Below are 25641 nucleotides of genomic sequence, written 5' to 3'. Positions count from 1 at the left end.
CTTTATAAGCTCATCAAGGGGTCGGTGAACTCAAAAGGTTTGGAAAACTGCTAAATATTGAAGATCCAGAGATAATTGTGCTGAAGGGCACTATTAGAAGTGACCTTAGCCGACAATGTCTGACCACCGATGTTGCCTCCACATGATTCGATTACCATTCGTGCCACATTGCAGTCATTCAGCAAGGCCCTGATCCTCAAGAGAGGCTTATTATGGGGATGCCAGAGGAGGAAAAATTTACTTATATCATCCTGCTTTCAGCTCATTTTTCTCTGGCTCTAACCCCGTGGATGATTAGAAACATTTTTTTCCTAAGGTGGCAACATCACTGTTTATTTTAAAGCAACTAATACGGTGAAATTGCGTAAGGAAACTTGCAGAAGCAAAGCACGATCTTGCATAATTGTCTGGTCCCAAAGTATTCTGAGCAGTAACAAGAGGGTGCCGTACCTGCAACACTGTCTGTGTTGTTCCTTATTCTGTATGAACATAAAACATAACTTCCTCCATAAACATAAATTATGAGTGTTGGAGCCTAGCCAACCATTCTGTAGTTGACCTGTATTAGAACTCTTATTTATGCAATGTCTTGTACGGTGCACAGCTGCAGAGGTTGAATGCTGCTCCGAGGACACGATTTGGCAAGATCGACTTAGTACAACAGTCCCCTTCACCCAATCTGAGCATCATCTCCCCCCGCCTCCGTCCCAGTATAGCCGATCAAAGAGTCTTGCTATCCAGTGTCTGGGACTCCTACAATGTTCTCTGTGTTCTCCTCTTAAATTTCTTTGAAGATACTACTTTATACTGTCAGAAGGATTACCAGCATAGCCTTAATTTTTCAAATAATATGTTTTGAGTTTCGTCATGCACACTTAAGAGCAGATGAAAAGGGTGCAATAAGACATAGATTGTCTGCCTTTAAAGTGCTTGAAGTGCAACCTGCCGGGATGTAGAGACTTGGATCTGTTTTTTCGGTGCTACTTGTTAGCATGTAAGCATATTTAAGGTGTGCGCATATTGTGGACTCCAAATGTTCCAAGTGTTTCTCAGCAATCCTCGCAACAGCTATTTAAGATAGAACAATATTATCCCTGTTATGCAGATGTGAGGGCTAAAAAAAAAGTAACTTACGTTTAGTGAGTTTATTGGTTGGGGGAAAGCTGCACTGGAGAGCAATGGCTATTGGCCATGTTGGAACATAAAAGGTAATATACTTCTGAATTCCAGTTGGGAAAAGTGGTTTCCTCCATATGTTGCTGAGGTTTTCTTGATGTTATCCTGGGAAGCAGGATGCTCTCACCCACTGTGTTACACCACCGCTTGACCTGGAACCAGCCAGGTGTTTGCTTGTTTATTTGAGAACATGTCCCAGCCAATAGTCTTTTCAAAGGCATGTTGGGCAAAAGGGTACATACAGATATAGATCCAATGCTGCCCAACATGTAGCGCTGATCAGTGTTCAAAATTCACCAGGCATGTTTGAGTACTGGCACAGGTCCAGTTGTGACCATGTGGAGATTGCTGGGTACCAGGTTGGCAACCACAGCTTAAAAACCTCTGCCTTAGTCCATAATTAATACTATTTCCATTTGCATTGTGTGTGTTTCTCCTTCTTGCATACTGGGACAAGTGAATTGTTGTAAGAGCAAGCTACGTCAAACAATGTAGTTGAGATCGCACAGTCATAGAATTGTGGAATTGTAGCATTGGACCCCAAGGGTCATTAGTCCAACCCCCTGGAGAACAGACATTCCGTGGTGGTGACCATGACTTAGGTTTAAGGTGGTATCTGGTGCCTAGCTTATATATCTGAGTTTCTAACACTGGCACTGATGTGGGACTTGAAATGTTGCTAAAACAACAGCCCAGTTTGCACAGCACTGTAAACCATGGTTAATGGCTTAGTGTGAACATGCTGCTCTCTCCCACTTTGCTGCTGCTCACTAGCATGTGGGGGGAAACAAATCACAATCCCTGATTGAGCATTTTGTCTGACTTGGGATCATGGGTTCTGTTGTTCCAAACAAACCATGATCTGTAGCCAAGGTTTGCTCTTGGCTTACTGATCATGGTTTGTCTGGGCAAAGCATAAACTGATGAGACATAACAATAAGCCAGGAATTGTGGATCTCTTCCCAGTTGTGGGAAGGAGCAAAGTGAGCAAAATTGGTCTGCTCATGGTAAACTATTAAAGGTGGCTTACAGCAATGTGTGAATGAAGCTAGTAATGTACTAATGCAGGTAATTGTCAGAGTGCATTGTTGAGTTGTGTGGTGGTGGTTAGTTGAATATGCCCACTCCCTCTTTCCAACATGACCTTTCCTTTGGAAGGTCTGCATTGTGCTCATGAAAGACATTTGACTCTATGCTTTAGCAGGCATGTGTACCTTGTTGAAGTAGATTAGCTTCATGCCTCCATCCATATTTCATTTTTTTTAAGGGGCAGTTGACCTCTCTGATATTGGTACATTTAAGTCTCCTATTCTTTTGTAAGTTTTCTTTTACATTTCAACCTGCAGGTGCAAGACTAGCTCTGGCAAGACTTCTTTCAGGTGAGTGTTCGATGTGGACGGATTGTTGACAGGGTCACATAACCTAACCAAATGGTGTTTACAGCTTTTGAATTTAATAATTTTGTGCCATGCTTTTCTTTTTGATGCCCAGTGTGTTCTGCATATTACATTCTAGCAGTAGGACACAGGATCCACTAATAAATTAAATTGGTACAACAGATTCAGGACAAAGTATTTTATGCAGTATGTAATTAGCTTTTGGAACAGCAGAGTAGAATAGATATCTCTAAAAGACAAACAGGCAGATACCTAGAAGGTGGGTCCGATTACAGCTGTTGACCAGAATGCTAGTTGGTGGGGAGGCTGTTGCATTCAAGCCCTGCTGGTGGGCTTTTCAGAGACGTCTGATTGGCTACTGTGGCCATCAGGATGGTAGACTAGGAGGAGAAGTTTGGTCTGCATTTGCTTGCTTACCTCTCTATTCCTCTCCTGCTGTTGTATTGTGTCTATTACAATGCAAGCCTGTGGGCAGGGACTGTTTTGTGTTGTACTTCCTGCCACGCTGCTTAATTTTTTTTAGGTGCCTTTATAAATGATGATCAAGCAGGACTGTTACGTTATTGAGGCAATTGATCCAACGCAGGTGTGACCCTGTAGATGTTGCTGAATTACAGCTCCCATAAGCCTCAGCAAGCATAGCCAGTGGCCAGGGATGATGGGAGTTGTAGTTCAGCAGCATCTGCAGGCCCAAAGGTCTCTCCACACCTGCTTCAAAAGATTCTCCAAACTTCAGGAGTGACACTTGTGCTGCAGGGATGAGTGGACTTTGTGGAAAGGGCTGCCCTGATCATTCTGCTGAGTGTATAGGTATTTGCACCCCAGCCATTTTATTTCCATGTGTCATATCTTTTTAAAGGAAATCTTGAAAGCCTTGATGCATTTCATTAAATTTGGTGCAGAAAACTCTTTGAAGAACTTCTCATATGCCATTTCTGTTACTTTGGTTAGGGTTGTTTTTTTTTTTAAGTTGGAAGAACTCGAATCTGCCTCAGACTCTTTAAGCAAGCCCTTGAATCTCACAATGCAGGCTTGACATTTTGCTTGACACAGCTTGCTATACTGTCAAGATGTCTTTCATAAAAAAACCAAACCTGCCGACATGTGAGGGCTGCTGAAAAGCCTCTGCTATGAATCCATACGCCTTGGGCTCATCCCATCAGTTGCCAAATATGACATGGTAGCCGTTGGAAATCCAGCCCAAAGATGTGAGAAGCTTTCATGGTTATGCTAACTCCCTCAGACTTGTCCAGTAGTTTTAACTTAATATGGTTGCTTAATAGTCATGCTATTAGGATTTGGAAGCTTTTCCTCTGCTGAAGGATTTGCTTAGAAAGTTTGAAGTGGTTCAGCTAATGCTTACACTTCAACTTGCCCTGTTTCCTTCATTCAAGTAAGCGCATTAGCGTGAGCACTATCAGTGACACAAACTTAGATATATAAGCTAGGTGCCAAATGGTTCCTTTAATCAGGGTTACCGTTGCCAAAACAGAATGCCTGGTTGCCATTTTTGGACCAGACAGCTCAAAAGTCGAATTTTTCAGTGCGACTTTTTGGTTCCTGAAATTCATTCTGATTGTGCAGATAAAATATAACTGATACAGTGGTACCTCTGGTTACGAGTGCTTCAGGTTATGAGCTCCACTAACCCGGAAGTAGTTGCTCCTGATTGCGAACTTTGCCCCAGGATGCAAACGGAAGTTGCATGCTGGCGGCGCTGCAGCTGCGGGAGGCCCCATTAGCGCAAGTGCGCCTCAGGATAAGAACAGTTTCAGCTTAAGAACGGACCTCTGGAACGAATTAAGTTCGTAACCAGAGGTACCATTGTAGAATTCTACAGCATGTGTTGCTAGTGTGTTAAAACAGTCAAGATCCAAGGATCCCCAGGCATGCACCTCCCGATGGTGGAGACAGTGACTGAAAGCCAGGTGCAAAACGTGCCTGATGCTTGGCTAATTTCGAATGCTGCGCGAAATCTATATGTTTTTAGTGGGGCAGCCCAGACTTTGATCTAGTGTTGGCATGGGGGAGGGAACAGGTTTCTTATGCCTTTAGTGGCTGCATGGCAGGCAGCAATACAATAGGCTAAGCCTTTTATAGTATGGACATAGTTATGGGAAAAGCTTCACTATGGCTGTATTGTCTAATTTTGTGTTATGCCATGCCTCCACTCCCCATGGGAGGCAGCTCTGTTGTATTTTACCGTGCTCCCTCAGCAACCTGCAGTACTCCCTCAAAATTCGAAATGTGCCCACTGGTCCAAAAAATTTGACAACCCCTGGTCTACAGCCTGCTGCAGTTTCTCATTCCAGCTACTAACTGTTAATGTCCTACTGTAGGGACAGTCACATTTTCTGGCATAAGAATATGCACTCGCCCAGCTTCAAAATTGGTAGAACTCATTCCAGAGTTTTATCAGTGTGAACATAAAGGAAGTGTGGTACACCACTGGCAGTGAACAATAGGGGCGAGGGGACAGGGTCTTAGGAGTCCTTTCTGGCGTGATGATAAAAGCCTATCCTAGTTCTCATCTGTGAAACGCTGGAGGGCTTGCTTGAAACATCCAGCTCTCTGCTTTCCTTTTAATCTGGGTTCTGCAGTGGCTGCATTGCAGTGCATGTTTTGATCTCGAGCAGTAGAGGCACGAACAGACTGAAAGTGGTTACTGTGCAAACCTAAAAAGAACAGTGGTCAAGGGGTTGGGATCTAGGGATGTCTCAAAGAATCATAGAATTGTAGAGCTGGAAGGAATCATCTAGTCCAGTCTCCTGCAATGTAGGAATCATGACAGATGGCCATCCAACCTTTGCTTAAAAACCTCCAAGGAAGGAGAATCCACAACCTTTCAAGGATGTCTGTTCCACTGTTGAACATCTCTTACTGTCAGAAAGTTTTCCCTGATGTTTAGTATGAATCTCCTTTCTTGTAACTCGAATCCATTGGTTTGGGTCCTACCCTCAAGAGCTGGAGAAAACAAGCCTGCTCCATCTTCCATGTGACAGCCTTTTAGATATTTGAAGTTGGCTATCATATCTCCTCTCAGTCTCTTCATTTCCAGGCTGAACATACCGAGCTATCTCTTCTGTTCCTCATAAGGTTTACCTTATGGTTTCCAGACCCTTGATCATCTTGGTTGCCCTCCTTTGCACATGTTCCAGCTTGTCAGTATCCTTGATTTGTGCCACCCTGAACTAGACACAGTATTCTAGGTGTGGTCTGACCAAGGCAGAATAGAGTGGGACTGTTACTTCCCTTGATCAAGACACTATACTTCTGTTCATGCTGCATCACACTGTTGACTAATGTTAAGCTTGTGGTCTACTAAGACCCCTAGATCCTTTTCACATGGTGTCCCCCATTTTATATTTGTGCAGCTGGTTCTTTCTGCCTAAGTGTAAGACCTTACATTTGTCTCTGTTGTCAATGGTAACAGCTTTGGTCTGTTTTGTCTGGTTGTTCCTGGATTACAAGCTGTGCTTGGGAAGTTCTTTTTCGCCATTTAAGTGGAACGGTGGTGACTGTTTTTCACGGTTGGGATTCCTCAGGTGTTTTCTCAGATGTGAAGAGATGGACATGAATGTTGTTGTCTACTCTTGAGTTGTGGATCAGGACAGCTGAGAGCATAAACATATTCCTTGCCCTGTGTGTAGTCCTTTTCATGGCATTCTCTTGGTCAATTCGCAGATGTACCTTTGCTTATTTAATATATGAATATGCCACTTTTTCATCCAAGGATCTCAGAGTGGTGTACATGATTCTTCCCTCCTTATTTTGTCATCGCAACGACCCTGTGAGTTGGTTAGGCTGCGAGATAGGAACTGGTCCGACACGACTCAGTGAGCTTCCTGGCTGAGTAGGAATTCAAACCCTAGTCTCCCAGGTCATTTCCCAACACTATTAACCATAACACTACAGTTCCCATTGTCCCTGGCCATTGACTTAACCAGCTGGGGTTGATGGGAGTTGTAGTCCAACATCTGGGGACCTGATGTTGATGAACACTACACTAGTTTAAATAATGTGGGTATTGACCTGGAAGTGCTTGCTTTTGGAACTGTATAAGAGGCTTGGCAAAGGCTGCCTTCTGGTCATGTAGTTCTGTCACCTTAGGGTTGACCTTCAAATTTTTTTGGGGAAGATCAGTACTTCCAAGCCTTTGCCCCATGGTCTTTGTATACAGCCATGGCCTGTGTGTGCGGGACTTGTGTGTCAGCAGGACTTGTGTGTGTGTGCATACGCATATTTAACCACCCCCAACCTGGTGCCCTCCAGATGTTTTGGACTACAACCTGCACCCGTCCAAGCCAGCATGATGTGCCGCTGAAACTGATGGGAGGTTCAGTGCAAACATCTGGAGGGCACCAAGTTGGGGGAGGCTGAATATAGGACCTTGTCACATTTGGAACATATGTTGAACTACTAAAGATTTCTTTGAGACAAAGGGTCTTCACATTGTACATGCTCATCACATATAAACTTCATTGTGGAATAATGCTTAACAATTGGCTGTGTTGCTAACAACGTTAGCCTCCTAACAGTGTCCCATCACTTCAAAATGCTTGCATTGTCAGATACTTGGCAAAGGACTGTGGCTGTTCTTTCCTTTAAAAAAGTAGTCTTACTTCAAACAAAAGTAATACTTAGCTGGCTTCTGTGCTAGAAACCCAAAACCAATAGTTGCTGAATGTAATGAGGTGTTTGTGGTAGGCCGGCAATTACATCGTGTAAATGTTTGTTCTTTGCTCTACATGCTAAAGGGGAGAGATTGAATATGTGAATAAGATTATATGGCCAGTCCTGAGATGCAGCAGCCCTGAAAAAGAGAGCAGCTCCTTCATCCTAAAAATGTGAGCTGGCTTCTTGATCTGAAGCCCTGGGATGATTAACTGACACAGCATTTTGTGCATTTATTTGGTGTTGCAACAAGTCTTTGGGACGCATTCCACTTTATATTTTTCACTTGGGCGTGAATTCCCGAGTACGTACAGAGTCCATGCGTGTGCTTCCATGGAGGGCTGCACATGCATGCTTAAATTGCTTTCCTTGCAGAAGTGCATCAAAGTGACAGCTGGAACTGGGCTCTGTTTCCTGAGTATTTCTCCAGGACAAACTGCACTTTAAAATAACATTTGCGTACTGTTCTCAAATGTGCTGGTGCATCATAACTGTTTTGTATTTTGGTTGTTAGTTCAAAATCTAGAATGCAAAATGTAGATGCCCCATTGAAGTTTTGCTAGAACTCCCATTAACTTCACCGGCTACTTGTTCCTTTCTGGGCCCAGTTCGAACTGCTGTTTTTGACTTTTGAGGCTCTTCATTGATATGGGGCCACAGTATCTGAAGGACTGTCTCTTCCCATATGTACCTGCCTGTTCTATGAGCTAATCTACGGTGGCTCTGTGCTGAGTACCCTCACCAACCGAGCAGTGTTAGAAACTGAGATATGAAAGCTAGGACCTGAATGGCAGCTTAAACCTACCTTATGGGTGCAGCAACGAATGTAGGTATGGCAGGTTGCTATAAAGGGCCTTCTTAGTAGTGGCACCCTGTTTATGGAATGCCCTTCCCAGAGAGGTTCTCCCGGTGCCTTTGTCAGTGACCTTTTGTTTGCAAACAAAGGCATTTTTATTCTCCAAGACCTTTAAAATCTCATAGTTTAGCCTCTGAATTTACTCTTGGAAATGACTAAAAGTTGTTTATTGCTGCTTAGGTTTATTAGACCCCTTTTAGCTGGTTTAGTGCTGTGTTCCTTGTGTTTTAGGATTTTTATTTTATTCCCCCCTTGGTTCTTGAATTACTCCCAGACCACACAGGGTGGTTAATAAATGCAGTAAAATCATTTTGAGAATGGCACATAAGGAGGTTGCCTTAAAATGAATTACACAATGAGTTCATCTAATCCAGGCATCCCCAACCTGCGGCCCTCCAGATGTTTTGGCCTACAACTCCCATGATCCCTAGCTAACAGGACCAGTGGTCAGGGATGATGGGAATTGTAGTCCAAAACATCTGGAGGGCCGAAGGTTGGGGATGCCTGATCTAATCCATCTACTCTGATGGTGATTTTCCATTGTCTCAAGCAGAGGATCTCTCCTTGTACTCCTGCTTCCTGAGGTCCTTTTATGCTGGAGATTAAACTTGGGGCCTTCCTGGATTTAGAGTTGTGGCGTCCAAACTTTTTTGAAAGAGGGCCCGATTTGATGAAGTGAAGGGCTGTGAGGGCCAACCAAATTTGTTGAGCTTTTTTTAGGATTTTATCCCAGGAAATAAACTGCCACAGGGGCCAGCGGGCCGGATTAGGCCCCCGAAATGAACTTTGGACATGCCTGATTTAGAGCAACTTGCTGTACCACTGAGCTGTCACTCAACAGGGCCCTAACCACTTCTATGTACAGTGGTACCTCGGGTTAAGTACTTAATTCGTTCAGGAGGTCCGTAATTAACCTGAAACTGTTCTTAACCTGAAGCACCACTTTAGCTAATGGGGCCTCCTGCTGCCGCCGGAGCCCGATTTCTGTTCTTATCCTGAAGCAAAGTTCTTAACCTGAAGCACTATTTCTAGGTTAGCGGAGTGTGTAACCTGAAGTGTATGTAACCCGAGGTACCACTGTATTTCTTTAAGATGAGAGATGACTTAAATAACAATAGTTATTATGTACAAAGTGCCTACTAGTAGATAGCCATTGTACAACAATTGCGCCAAAAAGGACAAGCCCTTTCATTTACATTTGCCAGACAAATGAAGGAGTGGCAGGGAGCAGAAGTTATAGGCTATGGAGAACAGAGATGGTTTTAGACACTGGCCTGGTTCACACGTGATGTTAAACAGAAGGTTAAACATGCATGCACCATTCTTGTTTGACACAAGGCACTTATAGTTTGAATTTCAAGCTTCTGTACTGTTAGCACCCTAAGTTACAAACATGGAGATGAGTGACCACAGATCCTATAAACCCAAGTAGTAAGATGCCCTAGTTTAGGTTTCCCCCCCTTTAACTCACAAGATGGTGATGATGGGAGTTTGATCATGGATTGAGCGTTCTTGAGTTCTGGTGATATAGCAGCCATCTTTCCTTCATCTTGTGAAGTGTGGTATTTATACAGAACCCAAACTCTGAGTTTGGCATTCCAGCTTCCCTTTGCTTCTGGATGGGTATGACTTTTAGCTTTGCCCAATTGTGCTGTGTTTCTTTCGCTGTTGTTGCTGGCATTCGTCCGTCTTGAGAGACAGTGGAGTGCTCCTTGGGGAACTGGAGAATCACAGCGCCTGCTGGGGCTGCAAAGGCCTGTACCTCATAACTGTTGCCTCCTGTATTGTTTTTGCTGAAGCGACCTCCCTGGGGGACAAGGCTGGGCAGTGTGTCTGGAGGTCTTGGCCTGCCCAGACAACAAGCTCCCCCTCTGGGCCTTGCTGGTGTGGTCCAAAGGAAAGCAGAGCAATACATTTGGCACCAGCTTGGCTGCAGGAGTTGCCGGAAGGAGGCGTACAAGATGCCATCCAGCCGTCTTAGACTATGATAATTATGATAATACGAAAACAAAACAAGCATGCACCCGCAAATGAGTCAAAGCTGTTCTGGCTGTGTTGTAACTTTGCATTGTTGTCTATAGCAGTCTGGCAGGTCTGAGTTCTTGGCTGTCTTTGTGACCTCAATGTTCATCCCGAGTAGGCGGTGTGTCAGGCAAGGAAGGCCTATTTTTATTCCCACCCTCTTACTTGAGCTGCTTTCCTGCTCCTTAACAGAGAGCCTTTCACGCTATCATGAAACTATTTATTTCTCTTATTACCTATTTTATGTGTGGGTACCCTCTGTTCTGATTGCCTCCTCAGTGAGTTTGACCTGTCTTTTTGCATGAGACCTTGAAGCAAAGCAACTTTTGTAAATCAGTTTTTAACTTGGAAGGAAACTACAGTTATGCAGCAGTAAAAATAACTAGTGTGTGTTAAAATGGGGTTTTTTAAAATTCTGCTTTGACTTGTAAATATAGGATTGCATGCATTAAAAGCAAGGACTCCTTAAGCTCGAACATTTCCAGGATGTCAGACTGATTCTGCCTTTGATTAATGCCAATTTAGGAAACACCTAGTTCACTTCGGAGGAGAATAACATTTAATGTTTTAAAGCATCAAAGTACTGGCAGATTCTTGCTGCAAGCCTTAACTGATTTGAACTGTAATGAGATGGACTTTTCCTGCTGTGCTGCAAAGGTGATCTTGTCAAGGTTAATGACTGTCTGCCAATTGAATGGTCACAAAAGTCTGTCTGCTACGGCATCCCTTTCTCTGCTGTCCTCTCAGGTTCAGGTTCATAGTGGACATTGAGAGCTTTTTGATAATTCAATAAGAAGACTCTAAGCTTGATTAACCTCTTGATATTTAAATATATTTTTGCAGCATTTTCAATTTCAGGAATTTATAGCTGCTTTATATTTTTATTGAGCCGTTCTACCTGCTTTTGTCTCAGAATATTTGGCAAGGAGAGAAGTCTAGCAATAGCTAATATATATGGGAAACTCTTGATACCAAGGGCAGGTTTATTTAACTTTTTCCAGGAATGACTCATTGGTTTTAAGGGTATTTGTAACTGAAATCTTTTACAAATGGTGCTGACTGCCACTTTCTTTCCAGAAATCTGGAGCTCCCCCCCTCCAAGCCACACAGTATGATAGAAATTACTTTATTTGTTTGGCAATGCCAACATTTCCTTTCTCTCACTTGCTTTATTCAGGGGTGGGGAACCTGTGGCCCACACAGTGTTGCCAACAGCAACCTCAGCTTCCTGACCATAGGCTCTGATGAAGCTGTAGTTCAAAACATCGGGTGGAGGACCACAGCCCCCTCCCCCAACTCCTGCTTTAGAGAATTCCCCACTCCAGAAGATTGCATTCCTAGAATGGGGTTTGGCAGGTAGATCTGCCCTGGAAGGTGTGCAGAGACTTAGTACGTGTGGGAGAGACAGCGTTCAGCAGTGCACATGCTACCTTGTAGAGATCCAAATGCTCCCCAAGATTGTGCACTGAGCATGCACAGTTTTAAAAACTTGTTCAGTGGATCTTTTCCATGAGGCTGGAGTGCACAGCACAAACCTACTTTGTTGCATCATTTCATAGGAAGCTGTCTTATGCAACTTAGTCCATCTAGCTCAGTATTGCCCACAGTGAATCCTACCAGGAGATGCCAGGGACTGAACCCTGAGATCTTCAGCATGAAAAACAATCTCCCTGTCAGTGAGCTACAGCTTTCCTAGATGAACTGCTATGCTTGCGTAACTTTTGATCCAGACTGATAAGCAGGATCAGTCCTCCGATTGCTGCTAACATGTGACTTGTTAACACTCTGCACTGAACATAGGTATAAGATAGCTCTATGTAGGCACTTGTCTTAGTGTGAAAGAGTGTGCACTTGATTTGCATAACTCAGCTATTCTATACCCAGATATATAGACTGTACACTTGCTGAACTTTACATTTGAATAACAGTATGAGGGTACTGCTTAACTATTTGTATACATGGGTACAGTGGTGCCCCGCAAGACGAATGCCTCGCAAGACGGAAAACCCGCTAGACGAAAGGGTTTTCCGTTTTTGAGTTGCTTCGCAGGACGAATTTTCCTATGGGCTTGCTTCGCAAAACGAAAATGTCTTGCGAGTCTTGAGATTTTTTTCCCGCTCCCCCCCCCCTTTATCTAAGCCGCTAAGCCTTTAATAGCCTTTTAGCAGCTAATCCGCTAAGCCTTTAAGCCTTTAATAGCCGCTAAACCGCTAATAGCGCTAATCCGTTAAGCCGCTAATAGGGTTGCTTCGCAAGACGAAAAAACCGCTAGACGACGACTCTCGCGGAACGGATTAATTTCGTCTTGCGAGGCACCACTGTACATAAATTGTACATTCATAGAATCGTATAGTTCGAAGGGACCCAAGGGTCATCTAATTCAACACCCATTGGTTGAATTATTTTGCCTTGCTGGGCTTTTTAAGGATGTCTTAACTGTGCTGCCATGTTTTTGTTGCCTTTGTTCTGTGTATCTAGTTTAGACTAAACTTTTTGCCCCCCGTCACCTTGCCTGAAAAATCCATACTATAAAAGCTGGCAAGCTTTGTGATCACCCCACATGCCCTGCACAGGGTGTGTCTTCTGATTAGAAGAGACTTGCAAAATGGATAATTTGAACAGACGCCTTCAGTCACACTGGTAAGGTAGCTTTTGTGGGCTGTAATTCCAGGAACACTTGCAGAAAATAAGTAGGACCTTGTTGCAAATAAAGACTTCACTCAGGGCTCTGCAGTTTTTGAGCTATAGTTTTGTGTTTTTTTTTTAAATTATATTTTATTGAAGTGAGCTACAACCCAGCTATAGTTGAGGAGGAGGTCCGGATTTATATGTACCACTAAGCTTATGGTTAACAGTAAGGTTTATAAACAAGCTGTACACCTTGGTTAATGAGTGAACTATCATAGTTTATAAATTGCTGGGTTTACACATAACACTAAGCCATTAAACCCTGGCTTAGTGTTATGTGCAAAACAGACCATGGTGCACATCAGCCCTAGGTCTCCAGAGTATGTATTTATTTCAGTGAAGTCATGCCTGCTTTTCAGCTATATTAAAAACAACCACCACCTGGTAAAACTTCCTTCTGGTCATTGTATATCAAGTCTTGATCACCATTTTCACCCTAGGAAACTCATAAACAATTGTAAGGGGTTAAACTTTTTGTACTTGTACAGTAGGGATATTAGCCTGAAGTTTCCTAGTAGATCTATTGTAGATTTAGTAGAGCAGTTGTTTTCGCCTGAAACCTTCAGCTTCCTACTCCTTGTGTTTTGCAGAACTGCGCTGCATCCCAGGGCAATTCGCTTGTCGCAGTGGCTCCATCCAGTGCATCCCATTGAACTGGCAGTGTGATGGATGGCCCACCTGTGAGGATGAGAGTGATGAAGTTGACTGCCCAAGTAAGTGCACCTAAAAAAGAAGAAGAAAGAATTGTATGCAGTGATGGTTGATGATCATTAGTACTGGTTGGGGGTGGGGGAAGCAGGGAGACCCAACAGTTAGGGGAGCCAGAGCCAGGGTCAGGTATAGTGGGATATACATTGAATAAATAATAAATATGATGGGAATGAGTAAGGAGCTTGGTGGCTGAGGACAGGCTCAGGTTGGTGGGGCAGTGCCCTAATTCACCGGCTTTCACTGATTGCTTGTATGTGGGGTGGCCCTTAAAGATGACTTGAGAACTTCAGTTGCTCCAAAATGCAGCAGCCAGATTACAGGCTGGGGTTTCGTTTAGATTTCATATAACCCCTTTTGTAAAACAGCTGCACCAGTTGCCAGTTCTTTTCTGGGCCAACTTAAGGTGCTTCCGTTAGTATTTAAAGCCCAAAATGACTCAGGCCCCAAATAGCTGAAAGACTTGCCTCCTTCGCTACAGATCCTCTCGGCTGCTGAATTCAACAGAAAGAGGCCCCCTTGGCAGTTCCTCTGTCCTCAGTGGGTCACTTTGTGACTGTAAGCTGTTTTAATCTAGTACTGTGTTTTAGGGTGAAGGGTAGGTTAATAATAATAATAATAATAATAATAATAATAATAATAATAATATAAAGTACCACACCATCTGGAAAGCTTTATGGCACTTACTACATATTTGCAAGCAAATTCTGGTTAGGAAATTTTGTCTCAGAATTCCTATTGCAACTTCATTTCTTCTCAGAGGCTGTAGTTTAATTTCCCCCTTTATTGCTATTTGTGGGCTGTATTTCAGGGTCTACCTGAACACATTGGTGCCCTTTTATGGAGGCTTTCTATCCAGTTAGTCTGTACACTTCTGAAAAAGCTGGAGTCATAACTCATTTTTGAATGGCATGTCAGATTTCACACAGAAACACCTTTGGATCAGTCATGTTTAATATCAAGTGTAAAGTCTCTTAACATGTGTAGATGCATCATTATTTTTTGAAGCTAGCTTCTACTGAAGTTGGAAATTCAGAATCCTTGGAAGAGAGAGAATACGCAGCGTGCAGTTCAGTATACTCAAAGTGCCTGGCAAGATTACATAAGAGACATACTTTTTTTATCATCTGCGGACAGTTGCCAGCTATTTTACTGTCTTCACCATTTGTGTTCAGTACAGATGGAGAGCTCTGCTTGTCTTGACAGTCCTAATTCGTAACATAACAGCTGTTTCTTGGCATTTTGATTTAAAACAACTCTGCTATGTATATGCCTACATAAGCGAATCTGAGCACAGCAGGCCAGGAATAGGGAGATTCTGTTATGTGATGGTAGGAAGGCAGCTTGCATTGGGTAGAGAAGCTGAGAGTTTGGTGCCTAGCTTATATATTTGAGTTTCTAACCCTAGATGTCAGGTATGCAATCTAAGGGGCTGTAAAGCCATAATGTCTGTACTTTAGGGATCAAAAATATCAAGACAGTTAGACCTATTCCATTTCCACAAATTTTGGGGGGGGGGTCTTAAATGTGTCTTGGTGGGAGTCATTACTTCAGGGGTCAGCAAACTTTTTCAGCAGGGGGCCAGTCCACTGTCCCTCAGACCTTGTGGGGGGCCCGGATTATATTTTGAAAAAAAAATATGAATGAATTCCTGTGCCCCACAAATAACCAAGAGATGCGTTTTAAATAAAAGCACACATTCTACTTATGTAAAAACACCAGGCAGGCCCCACAAATAACCCAGAGATGCATTTTCAATAAAAGGACACATTCTACTCATGTAAAAATACACTGATTCCTAGACTGTCCGCAGGCTGGATTGAGAAGGCGATTGGGCCGCATCCGGCCCCCGGGCCTTAGTTTGCCTACCCATGCATTACTTCCTCCATTCCATAACCCACATGGCATGTGAGCAGCAGACAGAACGGTTAAGGCGTTCTGAGTGCATACTCATTATTTGCCAGCTTTATATCACTGTCAGGCCCCCGCCGGCAAAAAAAGAGACTCCTTTTGCTCACTGTACGAATTTTATTTTTAACATCCAAATTCTGTTAAAATCCAGCTTAACTTTAAGCCCCCGACACTCAAAACATTTTCTTTTTCTTAACATCAAACCCAAATAACTAGGAGCATCTGTAGCTCAGCAGTTTTGTATCTTTGATCTTTTGCTCAAAAAGGGGATGAAGTCACTGGCTGCCGCTAACTTGCCTGTGTGCTCAAAATTACTGGGAGGATTTGTATAGCATGTATTCACAGCTCCTTTTCTTTTGCTCTAAGTCTTAGTCACATGAAATAATGTCCCGCTGGGTTTTGTTTGAAAATCGGCAGATTTTACCAGTTCAAAGAGCGATAGTATCAGTGTCCCAACACCTAGAGCACTGTGTATCATTGCTGTGGCTGTTTAAGTTTCTTATCTAACTTTATGAACACAGTAAATGGCAATTCTTTCTTCCTCCCCTGATTTATTTACTTGGTGCCAAATCAAATGCTTTCCCCCCGGACACTCAGTCTTGGTAGCTCCAAATACTTTACAGAGGTTTAATGGCTGTTTGTTTGTTTTTTTTTTAAAAAGTAGCACCACGATGGAAATGTTATAGCACTAATACAGGGGTCGGCAAACCAAGGCTCACGGGCCGGATCAGGCCCAATTGCCTTCAGGATCTGGCCCGTGGATCGGTGTGGGGATTCTGTTCATTCGGGCTGCGCCATTTCCCCCCTGCGCCATTCTATTTCCCCCTTCTTCCTCACACACATCGCGGCGGCGCCTCTTCCCTCCCTTCTCCTGGCTTCTCCCCGCCCTGCCTAGAGGAGGAAGGGGACTGGGCTGAGCTGGCTGAGTGCCATTTTAGGCAGCCCCTCTCCGGAGCCAGTCCTTTTGTGCTGCTCATCTTCCCTCTGCTGCTACCACTGGTGCTCCTGTGGGCCAGAGAGCGGATTGGATGCGTTCGCTCTGCCTACCCACAAGAAGCAGCAGCGGTTGTGGCGGCAGCAGCCCCTGGGAAGATAAGCGCAGCGGCTGGGGGCTGGGGAGGAGGACTACTTGCTCCCCTTGCCTCTTCCAGCCCCCCCCCCGGTGCCGCTTCTCTGAACCACCACAAGGTCTGAGGGACAGTGGGCCGGCCCGCGGCTAAAAAAAATTGTCAACCCCTGCACTAATACAAATGAAAACAATACAATCCTATGCAGTTACTGTGTACTAGTTTTCAGTAAATGTTTTAAGGCACTTTGGCTCTTTCCTAGAGAGAAAGTCCTGTCCCTGGCAGCCACTCGCTTTGTTTCAGAAGGCAGGGACAGTGAACTGGGTCTCCAGTGAAGCTCTTTAAGTTGTTGTCTCTCCGTGGAAACTTAAGCAGAGATAGATGAGTTGTCTTTCACTTTCCTGGCAGTCTTGACCCCTTCTTTTGCAATTTCACATTTTTCTGACAGCCCTATTATCAATTTCTTTTCTGCTGTAGGGGGCAAAGGGCAAGTAAGCTGGCCGTGCACCAAGTGAGTGAATGTGTTCTAGTGCTGACAAAACATTTGCAGATTTTGCGTCCAAGCAAGAGGTCAAAGAGCTGTGATTCCAGCTTTTGCTGACTGTTCCATGAACTCTTCGAACTGTGATCCCCTTTTCCCTCCTGGCCAAAGTACTTTCAGAGGAGAACAGCAGAGTTGTAATTCCACACAGTGAATGTAAACAGCTCTGCACAACCATGTTTTAACCACCTGTTTTTAATGCTTTCCATTTTTGGGGGACACACACTGAATAATTGTTAGGGATGGCTCAGTCAGTAGAGCATGGGATTGGAGCCTGACATTCCACAAAAGATTTCTGTTATCGCAGAGGGTTTGACTAGATGATCCTCGTTGTCCCTTCCAACACTACAGTTGAGTCTTTGAACTGTTCATCCTGGGAGGCTTTTTGTGCTCAAAGAAACAGGGATTGCATCCTACTAAATTTGAGTAGAGCCACCAAAGTGGACCTAGGTTGGTCAACTCTGCTACTTTCAGTGGGTCTGTTTTGAGCATGGTAAAGGTAAAGGACCTCTGGATGGCTAGGTCCAGTCAAATTCGACTTTGGGGTGCGGTGCTCATCCTGCTTTCAGGCCGTGGGAGCCGGTGTTTATCCACAGACAGCTTTTCCGGGTCATGTGGCCAGCATGACTAAACTGCTTCTGGCACAATGGGACACTGTGATGGAAGCCAGAGCGCACGGAAACACTGTTTACCTTCCCTCCGCAGCAGTACCTATTTACTTGAACTGGTATGCTTTCGAACGGCTAGTTTGGTAGGAGTTGGGACAGAGCAACAAGAGCTCACCTTGTTGTGTGGATTCGAACTGCCAACCTTGCCACTGGCAAGCCCGAGTCTCGGTGGTTTAGACCACAGCGCCACCTGTGTCCCTGCACCTGCGTCCGTCAGTATCATTAACTGGGTACAACCCTACATCATTTTTAATTCATCATGCGTGTGTCTGTGCTAATTTGCTTGCAAGTGGGTGTGGCTATCCCTTTCAGGTTGGCAGAGTCTGGCAGCAAATGGCAGCAAGGGGTAAATCAGATCAGATCTTTATTGTTATGATCCATGACCTGCATTAATGAAGGTTTGAAAGGTCATCAGTGTCTCTGCCCCATGAACTACTTGAGAGAGCACGTTGCAGTGGAGCTTACTGGGTGCCAGTTTGATGACCACGGCTCAAATACCTCTGCTTTAATGAATACTATTTCCATTTCCACTCTGCGTGTTTCTCTTTGCACACTGGGAGAAGTGAATTGCTGTAAGAGCAAGCTATGGTCGAGCAGTGTAGTTGAGATATTAGAATTGTAGAATTGTAGCACTGGAAGGGACGTAAAGAGTCATCTAGTCCAACCCTTTGGCGAATAGACATTATGCTGTGGCGACCGTAACCAAGATTTAAGGTGCCATTTGGGGCTTAGCTTCTATAACTGCATCAACTGACAATTCTCTGGTCATGTAATGACCATCAGGGTGTTTTGGGGAGGTCTTAAAACTGACTCGATTTTTACGAGCAATTCGCTGGGTATCTAGGTCCCAATTTGTTAGAGCTTTAATGATGACAACAAAACCTCGAATTTTGCCTGGTAGCTAATAGAGAACCAGCACAAATCTTTCAACACCAGTGTAACATGTGTAAACCTGGGTGTCCCACAAAGCACCCCTGCGGCTGCATTTTGCACTAGCTGCAGCTTCTGAACCAGGCGCAAGGATATCCTCATGCGTAGTAAGTACATTACAGTAGCCTAAATTATGAGGTAGCCAATCAGTGTCGTGGCAAGGCTGTTGGGAGGACAACAGAGGATTACGGGTTCCCCACACCTGCCCTAACTCTTTTCTGCTTTCTTTTGGGAAATGTTGGTCTGTTCTCTGTAGCCTAAGAATCTTCTATTTGCCTGTGCCCACTTGGAGCTGTCTTTGCCTGTTTGAATGTTGGGAAGGATTTATGACGATATTTTCCTTTCAGCAGCTGAATGAAGGGGGGGAAAAAGCTAATGGTTCTCACACAGTGTCACTAAGAATGGGCCATGTCTCACTTTTAGATTTTACTGGGGACCAGCGCACTTACCACGGGAAGGATTATGCGGATTCCAGGCACAATCGCGGAAGAGGAGGGGACACGACCCGCTTCCACACCGTCAATGTGGCACAGCCAGTGCGGTTCAGCAGTAAGTTGCAGACTTGGAAGCAGGGTTGAAATTCTCCCTAAGTTGCCGGCTGCAGGTCCAGGCACATGCTTCTTAAAAGTTCTTCCATGTGTACGCAAATTATCTTATATTAAAGCTCCCTAACGTCTCTTGGCAATTTAGTCTGAGCTGTTTTTGTGATATGATTCTCTGAACATTTGGAATAAAGTATAACATAGGAATGGGGAACTTCGGGCCAGGCAGCTCTTTCTGGGTTTTGGGATTCTCCCCAGGCCACAACACCTCTGTACTCTTTGGCGATCACTTGTAGCCAAGTAAGATTGTCTTCCATGAACATGGTCTTAACAGTGAGTCTGTAAGCGACTGTGGAGGCCAATTCTGGATTCACACGTCCTTCCACAGTGGGGACATAGGTTTCCGGGTGGGAGTTAATCATAGTGAGGGTTTTCCACGCATTCCTTCCTCTTAGTACATTTCTCCCTTTCGTGCTGAGTTCGAGCGTCTTCAAAATCCATGACACCTTTGGTAAAAGCTGTTCTCCAATTGGAGTGCTCGCAGGCCAGTGTTTTCCAGTTGTCGGTGTTTGTTCTACATTTTTTTAGATTTGCCTTGAGAGAGGCTTTGAACCTCTTTTGTTGAGCACCAACATTACGCTTACCATTTTTAAGTTGGGAGTAGAGTAGTTGCTCTGGAAGACGATAATCAGGCATATTCCCTGGCTGGATTGTATTCTTGAACTGTCACGATGTCTCTTGCTTGCCTGCATGGGGAGATGTGGGTGTTTCTTTTTCGAAGCCTCTAATTTTTTGTGTGGCTGGATTCCAGTGTTCTGTACAAGGGCAGGAGACACATAAGTTGCATGAGAAAAATTGTGTATGGAGAGATTGTTAACCACCTGAGCCCCTGCCTGAAGTCTGCCCTGCCTAGACACGTGGGCTTTCCACCCAGTGAGGACTGGGCTGATGCTAATGTTTTCAGAAGTGATGAATCAGGTTGAGATCCTAACTGGGGGGGGATTGTTTCCCTTCTCTCCTTTATGTTTCCTAGGGAAATGCCCGTCAGAATGGCATCACTACGAGGGCACGGCTAGCTGCTACAGAGTGTACTTAAGTGGTGAGAACTACTGGGACGCCGTCCAGACCTGTCAGAGGGTGAATGGATCCCTGGCCACTTTTACAACTGACCAGGAGCTCAAGTTTATCTTGCAGCAGGAATGGGACTCGCAAGATAAAGCCTTTGGACGGAAAGACCAGAGTAGGTCAGTGAGCATGCACGGAAGAACTGAATTCCCACTGGCAACACATGGGCAATTATGGGTGGATATGTTAAGGATAAATATGGGACAAGTTACATTACGCTATGTGAAGATCCAAACTAGAATGGAATCCATGTCTTAATTGCAGGTATCGAGAAATCTAAATGCTCATTGACCGGGGGTGGGGGATTGGATGGGTGTACCATTTAAATTAAATGCATTCTTTAAAACAAACAAACTAGTGTGTGTGTGTGTGTGTGTGTGTGTGTGTGTTTGCAATATATATTTGATCTTCCTATATACATAAAAATGTAAGGCTGTCATCATGCAGTCTCTATTGCAGGATTTGTAGCCCCAAATCAGAATCCTGGATTTTTGTGAAGGAGGAGGGTTGGGAAGGTGGAAAATGAGCTGAGTAGTTTCATGGAAGGGAAAGCTCTAGGGAGTTAATGTGGGGGGCGGGAATGGCAGGGGGCTGGACATACTACAATCACCAGGTTTCTTTGGGGGAAGCCATGACTGTTATAAGTGATGTGATAACAGCTTTAAATGCATAACACTAATGGGGCCTTAGTCACTCTTCCCAGTCCATGTGATGGATATTATCTGAAGAGATTGCATTGCAAAATACTGGATTTGAAGGTTTAACTGAGATTCACAGCAACATTAGCATGGCTCTGGTGTTCCTTAGCCTTTGCAAAGATTGTTATGTTAGCGACAGTCAGCTTTCAGCTTGTCTAAATAGAAAACCTCAGGAAAGAGAAAAGCTTATTAACCATGCTTAGGAGCTTTTCAACTTACCTTTTAGGATTTTGTTTTTTTGCATAATTTGTTTTTTCTTCCCTTGAGTTTACAAAGCTTACGCATTTCTGATTGTAGGTTCTGGGTCGGATACCAGTATGTCATCACAAACCGAAATCATTCTCTGGAAGGTCACTGGGAGGTTGCTTACAAAGGTAAGACCCAAGAAATGAGAGATGAACTCTTGTGTCACTTGACTAAGAATTGATTCCACCTAAAGCATGTATTTGTGTTGCTGCTGCTGTTGCTGCTGTTGTTAATGTTATTAATGATGGCTTGTTAGTTGCTTGTTGCCCAAAGGTCTCCAAATGACTTAGAACACATTTAATATAAATAATCACACTATCCAAAACAACAATCCCCATAATAGCCATAGGAAGTTTGGGCAGCACACTAGTAGCAAAACAACACCCTCTCCCTCTAACAAAAGGCCAATGGAAACAGCTAAGTCTTTACATGGCCTTGTAAAGTTATCAGGTACCAGGTGGATTTTTGCTGCTAAGCACATCGTACAGAAGTTTTCACAGTTCTTGAGTACCTTTCTGCACCACCCAGTCCTCCTAATAAAACTTTGTATTTTAGTGTGGTTGGTGGTCTAAGCGTCAACACAGTGATAAGGAAATCTGATCAAGTGTTTAATGTCTTTGTTTAACTCAAAGGCTGGCATAATGTTTTTTTTTTGGGCAATCCTGCTTTCCTCCCAAAGCTAGCAATAATACTGCCATCTGGCGGCAGAACTGCTGAAAGCAATTGGCTTTTGATTTGTTGTTTAAATGCTAATTTATAAAAGGAGGAAAAAGCAGAAGGGATAGCTCAACAGTTGACAATTATGTGGCATGTTTGAATGAGGAACTTATTTTGCGTGAAAGAAAATTCTCACCTGTCCTAACACATGACAAATCAAAACTTCTACTGGTCAGAAGTTTCGGCGTTTAGGAATCCGAACCGATGGATTCAAACTACAGGAAAGGAGATTCTCACTAAACATTAGGAATACTTTTCTGATGGGAAGAGCTGTTTGACAGTGGATGGACTCCCTTGGGAGGTGAAGGACTCTCCTTCAATGGAGGTTTTTAAACAGACAACCATCTGTCAGGGATTCTTTAGCTGTAGTTCCTGCATTTTTTGGGGGGGCTGGACTAGATGACCCTTGGGGCCCCTTCCAAATACAATTCTATATCAGTGTATATCCTTCTTTAAAGGTTCCCATTCCTGTACTCCAGCTTTGTAAACGAAGTCTTGGAGGTTGCACAGTATTCCGCCAACTTATTTTATTTATACAAGAGTTTCTGCATTCCCATTTAAGTGTTACTCGGGGTGCCTTCTGACAGTTTTGAAAACACAAAATCATCCTAAAACAATGCTTGATACAAATACAGCAGAGATGGATACAGGAAATAAAATGCCATGTTTTTTTAGAAAACCATTAACTGCCCTGCAAGGCAGAAGTCCGCTAGAATGAAACTGACTCCACTAACCAGTGGAATATCACAAGGGTGCATATACAGTGGTACCTCGGTTTACAAACATAATTGGTTCCGGAAGTCCGTTCTTAAACCGAAACTGTTCTTAAACCGAGGCGTGCTTTCCCTAATGAGGCCTCCCGTTGCTGGTGCCCTTCTACCGTTCGGATTCCGTTCTTAGACCGAGGTAAAGTTCGCAAACCGGGACACTATTTCCGGTTTTGTGGAGTTTGTAAACTGAATCGTTCATAAACAGGGCTGTTCTTAAACCGAGGTACCACTGTTTATGTCCCTCTTTGTGTGCTAATCAACTGGATTTATACCTTCCTTAACCTGCTTTGGCCTTCTTTGGAAAGAAATGCAATTTTTTTAAAAAGGTGTATGCTGTTTGAATTTAAAGCGCAAGGACTCGTGTGCAGGAGCCTGGTTTTGTACACTTCTGAGAATAAAGTCAATGTTTGCAACACCTTTTTTAACATTAGGCCCATGAATTTCTCTGAAATAGAGCTATAGCTACAATAGCCTGAAATCAGCCTTCTGATAACGTAGCAAGCTACCCAAGCATACAGAGTAAAGCATTGGTATGACTTTCTCCTTTAAAATGTTCTAAGAGGCAGCAAAGCCGAATTTGTCCACAGGCTCTGCAGCAACAACTTTCTTAAATTATGATGCATTTTGTCATTGCAGGTTCATCGGAAGTATTTTTGCCCCCTAACCCTACCTTCAGTACGTCCGTGTCGGAAAACGAAAACATCCTTTGCGCCCAGTTCCAATGTTCCCACTTCCCGACCCTGCGGCACCGCGGTTTTCACAGCTGGTATGCTGAAAACTGCTATGAGAAGTCTTCATTCCTCTGCAAAAGAAGTGAGTCATCCTTTCTGGGTTACACACAAGCTCTTATAAGCACGCAGGAACAGTTAAATATTCAAAAGAGCTGCAGGGATGCTCACTTGCACTGCAGCAGGGGACAGAGTGGCCGAGGCCACCGAGTGAACTGTATTGTGGTACGGACCAGGATTAGGTCGCTCTGCTCTTTGGACCACAGCTGTATTTCTTACCACTGTTCTGCAATGGCATTTGGCACGGTAGGAGCTGTTGTGGTAGTTGCAACGGCAGGGGCGAGAACTGCATTTCCCCCACTTTACAAAAGGCTGCGGCTGAAGTGCTTGGAAAAGCAGTTGGTATCCGGGTGGATTTTACTTAAATCAAATTGATTTTAAATCACTAGTCAGTAAGAGTTGATTTTTTTACAGAGGGACTCATTCTTGCTGGTATACTCTTAATATTTACAACAAGATGAAGGTTTCACTTTTGGAATAATAAATTTTCAGAGTAGTTTTTACGGTTATATCAAAAATCACTGATTTGTTTATACTATTCGAAATACATAGACCGATAATTATGAAATTATTGTGAGGTTTAATAAGTTAACTGTTGATATTTAGACAACTTTTCTGCTGTACTTTATTGGAAAGAGAAAAATAAACATTTCCATAATCACAATGTGAACAATTTATTTAACTAAAACAATAACATTATAGCACACGTATCCATGTTTGTTAACTGATGTGGTTAAACAGTTTTTTTTATTAAAAAAACCAGACTGAGCTTTAGCACACATGAAAAACTTGAAACAAATCCTTATTTCCCAATGAATAGCCTATAGTGTAACTTAAATAGAAAACGTATCTTTAGAAAGATTTTTCCTCCGAAAGCATTTTATATTAAAAATTCAATATAAATAATAAAAATCAGATTTAAATAAAAAAAGATTTTTTGTATGTTTTTTTAAAACACCATTGATTTTTATGTACGCTGATTGGTATTAAAAGCCTCACACCTGTTTCTTTGCTTTTAAAGATTTTTGTCAGGGCGGGCAACCTTTTTCAGCTCAGAAAAAGGGCACTACCAGAAGGGCAGCCTTCTGGTAGGGTTGGTGGAGGGGATGTTCCAGTTGTGGGCAGGGCCCAAGGCAAAAATTAGCCGAAGATGGCATGCAAATGTAATCCTTTATACAGTAGGCTAGCTTCTGCGCAGACCCACACTGATCTGTCCTCTGTTCAGGAAAGTGAGGTGCATCTTATTGTCCATCAGTGAGGGAAGGTGGGAGCTAACGTGTGCGCGCCTCTCCTGTTTCAGGCCAAACCTGTGTAGATATAAAAGACAACATTGTCGATGAAGGCTACTATTTCACCCCGAAAGGAGATGACCCCTGTCTGAGTTGCACGTGCCACAACGGCGAGCCAGAGATGTGCGTGGCGGCCCTATGTGAGCGGCCTCAGGGCTGCCAGCAGTATCGGAAGGACCCCAAGGAGTGCTGCAAGTTTACTTGTTTAGATCCTGGTAAGAGGTGCTTCTTTTTAAAAAAGTTTATTTATTTGGTATTTTCAAATTGAAGTTTTACAATCATATATCCAACATACACCTTAAAAACAAGAATCCAAGAACTGGGAAAGTAATAATGTCCCCACCAAAACAGACTGGCTAGCTAAGATGATTGAATATTTATTGCTAAATTAACAGGGAGAGTTAGAGGAAATACTTTCAGAAAGTTAGTAAGGAGTGGACTGTCTTTAAGGAATTTCTCAAAAATTATGTGGAGAAGGTAGAGCTCCTGCTATGTTCACTTTGCTCTAGCTCTCATGGATCAATATTTTATCTGTGGAAAATGTGCTAGTAAAACTCCCACCTAATTAACATGGTTCTTGCTAAACAAGAACAGTTGCTCCTGCTGTTAGAATTGCCGTATTTTTCTGTGTATAAGACGCTCCCATGTATAAGATGACCCCTATTTTTGGAGCCCAAAATTAAGAAATAAATAATTGCAACATTCTGTGTATAAGTCGACCTCCAATTTTAAACTTTAAAAAATGGGGGGGGGGGGGAGATATAGTCTTATACACGGGAAAATACCGTATATCCCAGTTCCCTTCTGGTAAAATTAGGAACACCAGAG

General features: G+C 43.5%; 1 protein-coding gene across 3 annotated transcripts in view; it reads left to right on the top strand.

Moving 5' to 3' along the window:
• DGCR2 (DiGeorge syndrome critical region gene 2) overlaps positions 1-25641 on the top strand; it is a 59333-nt gene that overhangs the window by 18801 nt on the left and 14891 nt on the right. Inside the window, exons 2-8 of one of the 3 annotated variants that reach the window (XM_080985183.1) lie at positions 2523-2555; positions 13404-13526; positions 19062-19187; positions 20214-20424; positions 21301-21377; positions 23373-23549; positions 24825-25028. In XM_080985183.1, the coding sequence (XP_080841309.1) occupies positions 2523-2555; positions 13404-13526; positions 19062-19187; positions 20214-20424; positions 21301-21377; positions 23373-23549; positions 24825-25028 (951 nt within the window). The remainder of the gene's footprint in view (positions 1-2522; positions 2556-13403; positions 13527-19061; positions 19188-20213; positions 20425-21300; positions 21378-23372; positions 23550-24824; positions 25029-25641) is intronic. The other 2 variants (XM_080985184.1, XM_080985185.1) reach the window with 2 other exon arrangements.

Source organism: Podarcis pityusensis, assembly GCF_964106645.2.
Source record: "Podarcis pityusensis genome assembly, chromosome: 16".
Classification (NCBI taxonomy): Eukaryota; Metazoa; Chordata; class Lepidosauria; order Squamata; family Lacertidae; genus Podarcis; species Podarcis pityusensis.
Note: the sequence above shows the minus strand (reverse complement) of the source record. Positions and strands in the feature narration are given on the sequence as shown.